This window comes from Lipophrys pholis, assembly GCF_963383615.2.
Source record: "Lipophrys pholis genome assembly, chromosome: 10".
Classification (NCBI taxonomy): Eukaryota; Metazoa; Chordata; class Actinopteri; order Blenniiformes; family Blenniidae; genus Lipophrys; species Lipophrys pholis.
The window spans coordinates 31,279,077-31,290,460 of NC_137640.1; the positions used below are offsets into that span (position 1 = coordinate 31,279,077).

General features: G+C 49.7%; 1 protein-coding gene across 1 annotated transcript in view; it reads left to right on the top strand.

Moving 5' to 3' along the window:
• LOC308116020 (NACHT domain- and WD repeat-containing protein 1-like) overlaps positions 1 to 8,803 on the top strand; it is a gene marked incomplete at both ends in the record, with an annotated part of 21,853 nt that extends 13,050 nt beyond the window's left edge. Inside the window, 14 exons of the mRNA XM_080473970.1 lie at positions 398 to 700; positions 1,792 to 2,995; positions 3,148 to 3,351; positions 3,448 to 3,601; positions 3,851 to 3,968; positions 4,047 to 4,211; positions 4,497 to 4,712; positions 5,290 to 5,489; positions 5,569 to 5,852; positions 6,305 to 6,419; positions 6,621 to 6,894; positions 7,326 to 7,888; positions 8,030 to 8,135; positions 8,481 to 8,803. Of these exons, the coding sequence (XP_080330096.1) occupies positions 398 to 700; positions 1,792 to 2,995; positions 3,148 to 3,351; positions 3,448 to 3,601; positions 3,851 to 3,968; positions 4,047 to 4,211; positions 4,497 to 4,712; positions 5,290 to 5,489; positions 5,569 to 5,852; positions 6,305 to 6,419; positions 6,621 to 6,894; positions 7,326 to 7,888; positions 8,030 to 8,135; positions 8,481 to 8,803 (4,229 nt within the window). The remainder of the gene's footprint in view (positions 1 to 397; positions 701 to 1,791; positions 2,996 to 3,147; positions 3,352 to 3,447; positions 3,602 to 3,850; positions 3,969 to 4,046; positions 4,212 to 4,496; positions 4,713 to 5,289; positions 5,490 to 5,568; positions 5,853 to 6,304; positions 6,420 to 6,620; positions 6,895 to 7,325; positions 7,889 to 8,029; positions 8,136 to 8,480) is intronic.
• Between the last annotated feature and the right edge of the window lie 2,581 nt (positions 8,804 to 11,384).

Sequence of the window (11,384 nt, forward strand, 5' to 3'; positions counted from 1 at the left end):
AATTGCATGCAAACTGTCTGCTAATGCTCACTGCTAATAGCTAACTGCTAAAAGCAAACCGCTCACTGCTAATTGTGTCCTCTTTTCATAGATCACGACTAAGAACTGTCTGCTAATAGCTAACTCTCGCCGAATGGTGAACTGCTAATAACTAACTATATGTTAGCTGCTAACAACTAACCACCTGCAAACACCGAAGCTAAAAGCTGTGCTAACTGCTTGCTCCATGCAAACAACTAGCCTGCATTCCTCATGCTAACAGTTAGCGTTCATGCTACCAGCTAACCTTAAAGCTAACAACTAGCCTTCTGGTAACAGCTGGCCTCCATGCTAACCTATCCACAGGCCCTCCTCGGGGATCGTTACGGTGCACGGCTCCTCCCCTGTCGCATCGCAGACGAAATCTTCCAGCTGCTGTTGTCTCGCGTGTCGGAGCCGGACGAGCTAGCACTACTGGGCCGCTGGTTCATAAAAGATGCAAATGCTGTCCCGCCTGTCTACGTGCTGCAGCCGATCGGCACTCACTTCCCGCACTACGATGACTGCAGGCCCGAGGCGGTGCAGCGCCGTAACAAGAGCCTGCTATCATGGCGACTAACAGAGACACGGCTGCTACAGCTGCTGCGCAGTGCCGCGAGCAAGGCGGAGGATGATGGCGACTTGACAGCGGAGCAGACGAGGGACTTCTACGCTACATCAGGTAGCGTGAAACGGTTGTACCTGTGTGTACAGGTACAACAGAGCTAAGCTAAAGCTAGCATTGGCAATACTGCCAAATCTAACATTAGCTACAGTGCTAATCCTACCAAATCTACAATTAGCAGTAATGATAAATCGTGCATAAGCAACACGGCTAATGCTACCATTTAGCAACAGTGCTAATATTCAAATTAGCACTAATGCTAATGCTATTATTAGCAGCAATGCTAATGCTGTTTTTAGCAAAAATGCTAAAGCTAGCATCAGCAACACTCCTATCTGTTGTTAGTATCTGAAAAATATTGCGAGAATCAAAGGATTTCTGACCCAACAAGACTCTGAGAAACTTGGTTGGATTATTGTAACGGAGTGTTTACAGGCCTCAGGAAAAACTGTCAGACAACCAGAGCTGATCCAGAAAGCTGAGGGTGGAGCACATTACACCACCACACTGAGGGTGGAGCATATTACACCACCACACTGAGGGTGGAGCTCATCCCCCCTGCTCCACCCTCTCCACTGGCTGCCTGTGTAACAAAGGACTTCAGAATGGTCCTTCTGCTCTAGAAAGCTTTGAAGGATCTCGGCCTAAATCATCTCAGATTGACTTGTAGAAGATCAAAGCTCCAGACCTCTGAGGTCATCAGGAAGAGGTTGACTCACTGTTCCTACAGTCAGAAGAAACAAGGTGAAGCAGCTTTTAGTTCCTACCTCCTCACCTGTGGAACAAACTTCCTGAACACCTGAAGACTGCTGACACACTCACTTCTTTTAAATCAGGACTTAAAACATTCCTAGATACACAGGATGTAGAATAAACAATAGATTTTACTGACTTAGTAAACTAATCTGAATAAATCTCTTACCTCTTATTATTCTTTACGTCATTATTTGTTTTAATATATTCCTTTCATTTCTTCTAAAGCACTGTGAATTGCCTTGTGTTTGAATGGTGCTTTATAAATAAATTTGCCTTGCCTTGCCTTACCTTGCTTAGTATTACGATCCATGGTAAAGCTAACGACTGTTTTGTTTCATTGTTAGCTTGTGTGATCTCCAGTTGACCTCTGTCCTCTGACCTCTGACCCCCAGTCCTGGAGCGTGAGCTGAATGCAGGTCTGTTCCTGGACCCTGGTTCTTCTGTCCTGGCAGTCCTGCGTGAGTCACCGCGGCAGCCCGATGCACCGCGCCGCCTGTCGCGGCTGCTGCGTGCAGCGGTAGATGCGGAGGGGCAGGGCTTCATGTCATCACTGAAGTCCCGCCTCCTGCTGCATGCGGCACCGAGGCTCCACCTGGTCCAGCTGGTCGGCGGCGGGACCGACCCCCGCAGACCAGAGCATGCCCGCTACATGTCGGCGTTCTGCCGCGAGGTTGCCGAGCACCTGGAGGCGGAGATTAATGGTTACCATGGCAATACGGATGAAGACGAGGAGGAGGAGGCAAGGTTCCACAACGAGCTCTGTGTGCAGTTTGCTGAAGGTGTTTGTGGGCGGGACCAGATCCTGGAGAAGCTCCACCTTGTGATGAAAAAGGGCGGAGCCTTGTGGCATTGCCCCCTAGTGGTGCATGGCGGAACTGGGATGGGGAAGACGGCACTGCTCTGCCGGCTAGCACACGACGTCTCCGACGATGCTGCCACCGTGGTGATTGTGCGGCTGCTAGCAGCGCGACATCCACTTGTGCAGGATATCGATGATGTCATCAACAGCATTAGTGTCCAAGTATGCCGCGCTTTCAAGCTAGCCCTGCCCCCTTTAACTGCTGACCCGGCTCACCGCTTCATAGACGTGCTAACTGAAGTGTCGCAGCGTGGACGCAAGCTAACACTAATCCTGGACTCACTGGACTGTCTGTCGGAGCATCGCTCCGCAAAGAAGCTCCGCTGGCTGCCGACGCAAGTCCCGCCCAATGTGCACCTGCTCGTCTCTGCTGATGATGGCGGCGCCGCACTGGCTAATGCGCGGCTCAAGTTAGGCGAGGAGGGTCTGTTCCACGTGGGACGGCTGAGCCTTGGCGACTGTGACCGGGTGGCAGCGGCGCGGTTAGCCGCCGCGCGCCGCAAGCTAACGACGGAGCAGGGTGAGCTGATGGGGCGGAACCTGGAGGCCGCCGGCTGCCCGCTACATGTCCAGCTAGCGGTGGCAGCAGCTGCAAGATGGACGTCATTCTCCGGAGAGGTGGAGCTTCACATTGGCGCCGACGTGAGAGAGACAGTGACACTGACGATGCTAATGCTTGAGAGGAGGCACGGAAAGGAGCTGGTGGGCGGAGCCTTAGGATACCTGGTGCTGGCCCGGTAAGACCAGGACCGGTTCAGACCGGTTCACACTGTAAAACACTGGTTTAAAAAGATTGAAGCCAGTTTTAAACTGTCCTAAACTGGTTTAAATGTGTTCAATCCAGTTTAATGCATTGTAAACTGGATTAAACCTGCCCCTCCTCCCTCAGGGAGGGCCTCCTGGAGGTGGAGCTCCGAGACCTCCTGTCCCTGGATGATGACGTTATCAGCGAGGTGTACCGGCTGTCGCCTCCCCCCTCACCTTCTTTGATCCGACTGCCCCCCCTCCTCTGGTCCCGCCTCCGCCTGGACCTGCAGGATGTCCTGGAGGAGCGCTGGACCCGTGGCGTGGCGCTGCTTGCCTTTGCCAGTCGGTAAGTTCCGGTCCCTCTATCGCCCTCCTCCACTAGCCCCCCGCCTCCACCAGTCACCCCCCCTCCACCAGGTGACCTCTGACCTCTCTCGTCCAGGCGAGTCAGCGACTTGGTGTCTGAGCGCTACCTGACAGCGGAGCGAAGAGAGCGGAGCCACAGGATCCTGGCCGACTACTTCCTGGGGCGGTGGGCCGGGAAACTGAAGCCAGCGTCACTTCCTGGACTCTCATTGGTCCTGTCAGACAGGAAGGTAACCATGGAGACACTCACACAGGAAGGTACCCATGGAGACCCTCAGACAGGAAGGTAACCATGGAGACACTCAGACAGGAAGGTAACCATGGAGACAGGTAACCATGGAGACACTCAGACAGGAAGGTAACCATGGAGACAGGTAACCATGGAGACACTCACGCTGCTCATGTCGCAGATGTCTCGGCTGCTCTCTGATTGGCTGACACGTCTGAGCTGCTCTCTGATTGACTCTGTGTGCTCTTAGGTCCCGCCTCAGCCACTCTGGTTCGGTACGAGCTATGCTAACATCCGGAAGCTAACAGAGCTCCCGTATCACCTGCTGCACAGCGGTATGTTGGCGGAGCTACAACAGGAAGTAGTTGGTAAGCCCCACCTACCAGATACCAGGTGAGCCGTTAGCTAGTGTGACACCTGCGCTAACAGGTGCTCGTTGTTTGCAGGTAGCGCAGACTTCCTGTTCGCGAAGACCCAGTTCTGTGGGGTCTCGGGTCTGGTCCGGGACCTGGAGCACGTGGCCCAGCAGCTGGACTGCACCGAGTCCAGACTGATCCGGGACGCACTGGACCTCATGAGGCCCGGAATGGACTTCTTGCAAGGACACATCGGTCAGTTAGCTCCAGCTAGCACCAGCAAGGTCCAGTTAGAATCAGTTACATACAGTTAGCTACATTTAGCATCAGTTGGGTCCAGTTAGCCACAGTTACCATCAGTTAGATGCAGGAAACCACAGTTCGTTACAAATAAATCCAGCTAACATCCATTAAGTTCAGTTAGCCACAGTTAGCATCAGGTAGCACCAGTTAGTCCCAGGTAGCCACAGTTAGCTGTTAGTCCAAGTTAACCACACTGAGTGGCTAGCTGTTAGCATTACCTTTATCTCTTCTCCACAGATGCGTCTCTTTTCTACACCGAGCTATTAGCGCGCCTGTCGTCGCTAGCAGTAGAGTTCCCCGAGGTGATCGGCCATCTGTGTGCACAGTGTGAAGAGCGTCTACTGGAGAAGTCAGAACCTGTCCTTATCCCACGAGTTAGCTTTCTGCAGCAACCAGGCGGGGCACTAGCGCACACGCTAACGGCTACACACCAGCTAACAGAGCTGAAAGGAGGTGGGTGGAACCACAGTTACTGTTTCTTTAAGAAAGTTCAGGAGATTTGGTGTATTGTTGGCTATGCTGCTAGCTGGCTAGTTGTTAGCTGGCTCAATGCTGACTGGCCAACCAGTGAGCTGGATCTCCTAATGCTATGTGGCTATTTGATGTTAACATTAGCTATTCCAGGTGTGGTCTGCCTGGACGTTAGCGTGCGGCTAAAGATGCTGGTTGCAGGCGTGGTCGATGGTGTATTGTTGGTTTGGAGCCTCGCAGACCAACAACTGATCCACACACTGGTCGGACACACAGGTAAACAACAACAGTTGTTAGCAGTAATCAGTTAGCAATTTGCAGTTAGCCATGAACTGTTAATTAGCAAGTAACAGTTAGCAGCATACAGTTAGCAGTCCGCAGTTAGCAGTAAACAGTTAGCGGTTAGGACTAAGCTCTTATGACAAAGTAGCTAATACTTAGCTATTACCAGCACCTTCTCTTCCTGCTGTTGGGTTAGCATTAGCAGCTAGCACCTTCTCTTTGTGCTGTGAGTTTAGCAGTTAGCATTATCAGTTAACACCTTCTCTTCCTGCTGCAGCGTCCGTCCTGTCGGTTCGAGTGCTGGATAGCTCCGCCCACCTGATCTCATTGGCTGGCGATGGCTCATTGAGGAGGTGGAGCCTGATTGGTGGAGAGCAGCTGCAGTGTGTGGAGGGAGCGGGGCCCTTGGATGTCGGAGCGTCGACTGTCCACCTGCACCTGAGTAACGACCTGCTGGCGGTCTACACCCGGACACAGGTAACCCCTGGAGGCGAGGCTGAGAAGAGGGGGCAGCGTTTATGAGTGGGTGGGGCCTCAGACTGACTCTCTGCCGTAGGTGAAGGTTTGGGCGATGGATGGTCCAGAGCTCCGCCCCGTCAGCGTCAGCTGCAGCGAGGGGGCAGAGCTTGTGCTCGGCATCCTGGCAGATTGTGTGGTTTCCGTGCGTGACTTCTGCCGCATCCGAGTGTTGTCTGTTGGGGGCAGAGCCTCAGAGACGGCGGTGGAGCCAGCGGAGCGGCAACTGACCCCCGATGCCTGCGTGACGCTGGCTAACCGAGGGAGCGTGTTCGTGGTGTCCAAACAGGGCTTCCTGCACCAGGTGACTTCTTATAAAACATCGTACACGTCACCATACAATACAATCAATAAAAACATTAGACACAACATCGTTGAAAACATCACACAAAACATCAGGCAGGACCATGACAACATTGTACAACACAATCAATAAAAATACAGTAAAATACTTATTTAGTTCAATCTTCAGATTTCAGCTTCAGGAAAAAACTCGTCTGCTGAATTTCCGATAAACCCGACTTTGCTAACGGTTACAGAGGATGAGAAAGTTTTGCTTGCAGGTAACACACACACACTCACACACACAGTAATAACAATAATGTTTTATTAACATACATGACATTTTACGTAAGGTTTTCACATTATGTATGTTTTACGTCACACATTTTACATTATTACATATTTTGTTACACACATGTTTTACGTTACCTAAGTTTTACGTACGTAAATGTGTGTTTAGGGGCGGAATTTGTCCTGTGCCTCTTCCGGGTGAGTGTTTCCACGGTAACGCTCTTCCTCCGCCTCCGTCATGATGACGTTGTTCTTTCTGCATGTGTTTCCCCTGACGGACGACTTGTCGCTACGGGAGCAGCCGACCAGCTGGTCCGGGTAAGACACGCCCCTTCCTTCCTTAAAGCCCCCCCCCCCAATGCATTTAAGCCCCTCCCTGTCTCTTCTGAAGCCCTACGCCTCTATATCTTAAAGCCCTGACCTTACCTGACTCCTCTGAATCCCCGCCCCTCCCCTCCCTGTCTCTTTATCTCCTAATACTCCACTCCTGACTATGTCCTGTACTCTGACTGGTTTGAGGTCTGGTCTGTGACCACTGGTTCCCTCCTGGACTCTCTAATTGGCTCCGACTCTCCGGTGACATCACTGCGCTTCTACTACAACTTCCTGTTGTCAGCGACGGTGTCGTCGCCTGAGGTCCTCGTCTGGAACACAAAGTATGACACCCGACACCGCCCCTCCCCGCGCATCCCCGCTGGCTCCGCCCACTCCGCCCTGACCCAGGATGGGGACCGGGTCTACTATGTCCGGGACCCAGGTCACATGGAGGTCTGCAGCTGGAGCAGCCAGACCGGTACGCTAGCATGCTAACATGCTTACATGTTAACATGGAGGTCTGCAGGTGGAGCGGCAAGACCAGTACGCTAGCACACTAACATGCTAACAGGGTCACATAGAGGTCTGCAGCTGGAGCGGCCAGACTGGTATGCTAACATGCTAACAGGGTCACATGGAAGGTCTGCAGCTCACGCGGCCAGACTGGTACGCTAATATGCTAACAGGGTCACATGGAAGGTCTGCAGCTAGAGCAGCCAGACCGGTATGCCAGCACGCTAACATTCTAACAGGGTCACACACTAATGAGCTAACATCCTAACTGGCTAACATGCTACTTTACCAACATGCTACCATACTGAAATGCTAACATGTAACATGCGAAGCTACTACAATAAGCAAATGCTTACAGGCACATACGAACATGCTAATGTTCTCACATGCTAACAGGCTCACTGGACCTTCCGCTGGCTGTCTCTGCGGCAGTTAGCATCCTGGAGCTGCTGCAACTGAAGCGCCTGCTACTCTGCGGTCTGGACGGCGGGACGGTGCTAATGTTCCCACTAGCGCAGCCACAGGAGACACTCGGCATCCCACCACCAGAGGGTGCCGCCCGCATATTAGCGCTAGCGGCCGACACATGTGAGAATCGCCTTGTGGTGGCGTACGACGACGCGGCGCGGCTGTTCACGTTGGGCAGCCGGGACGGCGGCATATCTGTGGAGGGGCCGCTACGTAGCGTCACCCCCTCACTGCTGCATGCACCGCTAACCGCTATGGCGCTGCTCGCCGGTGAGCGCCTGCTGTACGGGACAGCGTGTGGCGAAGTGGCTCTAGGTGACTTTCTAGACGACAACGGCGGAGCGGCACGGGAGCTGGAGCCGCATGGTGGTGCCGTCACTTGCGTGGTTACTAGCGGCAGCGGGACGCATGCGCTGGTCGGGTCCGAGGATGCTGTGCAGCGACTCTGGGCGCTCGAACCGCTGACCCTGGAGCACACCATGGAGTACAAGGTGGGAGAGCTAGCACGCATGCTAACAGCTAATAGGTAATACTACCAACTAATGTCTCCTACCAGCTAAATGCTAACAGCTACCATTTACACATTCTATCAGTAAACAGCTACTAGCTAACAGTTACGATGTTGTGTTCAGGGTCTCCTGTTCACCGGGATTCTTTGCGCTTCGTTCTCCGACTGCGATCGATTTGTTTTCACTGGCTCGAACGACGGAACCATAAAAGTCTGGAATGTAAACACAGGTCTGTGTGTGTGTGTGTGTGTGTGTGTGTGTGTGTGTGTGTGTGTGTGTGTGTGTGTGTGTGTGTGTGTGTGTGTGTGTGTGTGTGTTTACATGCCTCACAAGGACTCGTGTGTGTGTGTGTGTGTGTGTGTGTGTGTGTGTGTGTGTGTGTGTGTGTGTGTGTGTGTGTGTGTGTGTGTGTGTGTGTGTGTGTGTGTGTGTGTGTGTGTGTGTGTGTGTGTTTACATGCCTCACAAGGACTCGTGTGTGTGTGTGTGTGTGTGTGTGTGTGTGTGTGTGTGTGTGTGTGTGTGTGTGTGTGTGTGTGTGTGTGCGTGTGTGTGTGTGTGTGTCTGATCCTCAGGGGGACTCCTGTACGTGCAGTACCTGTACTCCCCGGTGGTCCGGGTCCTGGCGGCCCGGTCCGGTCTGGTGGCCCTGACTCGGCAGGGTTCAGTCGTCAGGGAGACATTCCGCTGTCCGGATTTTGTCAGTCCGGATTACGACCCTCTGAGGAATGTCGGGAACGCATCGTACCGCGTCACCTCCAGGGACAAGGACCAGGACCAGAACTGGGATCAGAAACAAGACCAGGACCGGGCCCATGTGCAGGACTTCAACCCGGCACAGCTGCACCTGATGAGCATTCTCAGAGCCAAACCCTCAGCCACCTGCTGTCTGTTCTAGCATTAGCATTAGCTCAACTTTCAGTCTGCCTCGTACTTTAGCAATAGGACATTAGCATTAGCTCAGTCTGGATGATTCTTAGGAATAGGACATTAGCATTACCATGATCATTACCTCAGTTTGGATGATTCTTTAGCAGTAGGGCATTAGCATTAACATTAGCTCAGTCTGCATCATTGTTTAGCAATAGGACATTAGCATTAACATTTGCATTAGCTCAGTCTGGATCGTTCTTTAGCAATAGGACATTAGCATTACCATTAGCATTAGCTCAGTCTGGATCGTTCTTTAGCAATAGGACATTAGCATTACCATTAGCATTAGCTCAGTCTGGATCGTTCTTTAGCAATAGGACATTAGCACACTACCTCTGAATATAACAGTCAATTATGAAGTTAGCAGTAGCTTCAGCATTAGCACACTCTGTGTTTAGCATTACAATGCCGGAGGCTCCGCCCGCTGAGGCGCTATACAGGAGTCATAAGGTGGTCAAAGGTCAGCAGGAGGCACGCTCGGCATCATGGGAAACGTGACTCCTTCCTTACTTCCTTCCTGTGGGTGGAGTTTGTTTCCTGTCGTTTTATCTGATCGATGATCAATAAATGATTAAAAAAAAACTGCTGAGTCAATGATGCAGTTTAATACACTCACGAAAACACTTTACTTGTGTATCATCACGTCGTAGATGTTCGAGGCGTTTCTTTCTGTGGGAAATGTCACTTTTTAAGATCAGAATGTGATGTTATTTTAATATGAAATATAGAGGACCCAGATGTAATCCCTGAGGAACTCCAAACGTTAAAGTAGTTGAGAAATAAACACACAAATAACACGAAGGTTCCTCAGTGACTTGGGGAAAAGCTACGATTTGATAAAGTTCAGATTCCATGGAAACGGAGCAAAAAACGATTTCTTTAAACGCGACATGTGAAATATGCAACTTTGTGAAAACGTTCCATCTCCATGGAAACCGCTGAGCTGAACCGGGTGTTGGAGCAGCAGAGAGACGACCAGACAACCACTTCGGGTTTTTTCAATCGTCACATTCTATTTTTAACGCTACCTTGAATTCTTCTTCTATTGTATTAATTCAGAGCAGATGAACACGTGATTCAACAAATTCTTCAATGGATTCTTGGCCAAGACCAACCGGGGTGACAGTGAACTGGGGGATGGAGACGGCAATGGAATTGCTTTGAATTGCAGACGAGCAACATTACATATCCACGCCTCCCAAACGTAGAATCCAGAGTACAAATAAACTCTGGACGTTTTGTGCGTAAAGATTGAAGAGACCCCAGAGGAACATTTTGGTGCTTAAAGGGCAAGTTAAGAGACCCCAGGGAGGTGGTTTTTAATCATCGATCATGTTGACTCTATTGGAAAAGATTTATTTTCTAAATGATGTATTACTGTACACAAAATGAATTGATTTGAAATGAATGCTTGTAGGCTGCAAAGACCTTCTGCTTTTATATTAATTACATTTCCTATGAATAATTTGAAGAGTTCCACTCCATGTAATTCTGTTTTTATTATCATGAACAAAATAAAAAACATTGTAAAATAAAAACAACAGCAATTTATTGGTAACTTGAGAGCAATAAAGTTACTATTTCAACAGAATATCAACATCAGAATAAAGCCCTGTTTATTTGTCACTTAAAAATGATCCAACCACGAGACACCGGCTCCAATAGTGGACATATTCTTTAATATAGTTAGGAAAATAACGATCAAAACAGTAAACAGAATGCCACACTTCTGACGTTTGCATTGCAGAAATCTAATTTTACAAAATGCCCAAAAAAACATTTTAACAATCTTTCACTGGACATCTCAAAATCAATAATCTATAAATATTAACATTGCAATACATGGAAAATCATAATCCTAATGAAATGATCACAGTAACATTTATAAGCTGGTACGTACTGTACACTGACTCCACATTTCTAAAACGTACAAACTGTTACTGGTGTATCATAATCACTAACTTATCTTTCTCACCATTTTAATATTGGGGTATTATAGGTTATTATAGTTAATGAAAATGAAATAACATGTTATCAAAATAATGAATGTGTAAAAATAATTTCAGTCAACTGAAATAAAACAAAACAAAAACGAGGCGTTACAAAAGTCAAGAAATGATTGTATTGTATGTTAACAAGACAAACTAAAATAAACTAAACTTGTAAAGAAAATAATTAAATAAACGTATTCTTTCGAGTAGCTTCGTACTCTCACTGGAGGAGCTCCATCTTTCTTTTCTTTATGCATCAAGCTGCATTTGGTGCAAAAAGTTGTGAACTCTGTAGATGACGTATTCTCAACGTCCACATTTCATTGGTCGAGAGCCCCGTCAGTCTCACACACACACACACACACACACACACACACACACACACACACACACACACACACACACACACACACACACACACACACACACACACACACACAGCCGCGTCGATGATGTCAGAACTACATAAGCCTGAACCCTGCCCTGCTGTTCCCTGGGCGGCTCTATATTACCAACGCTGACGGGACCCGCACCGCGTTCAGCTCTGTGGCAGAA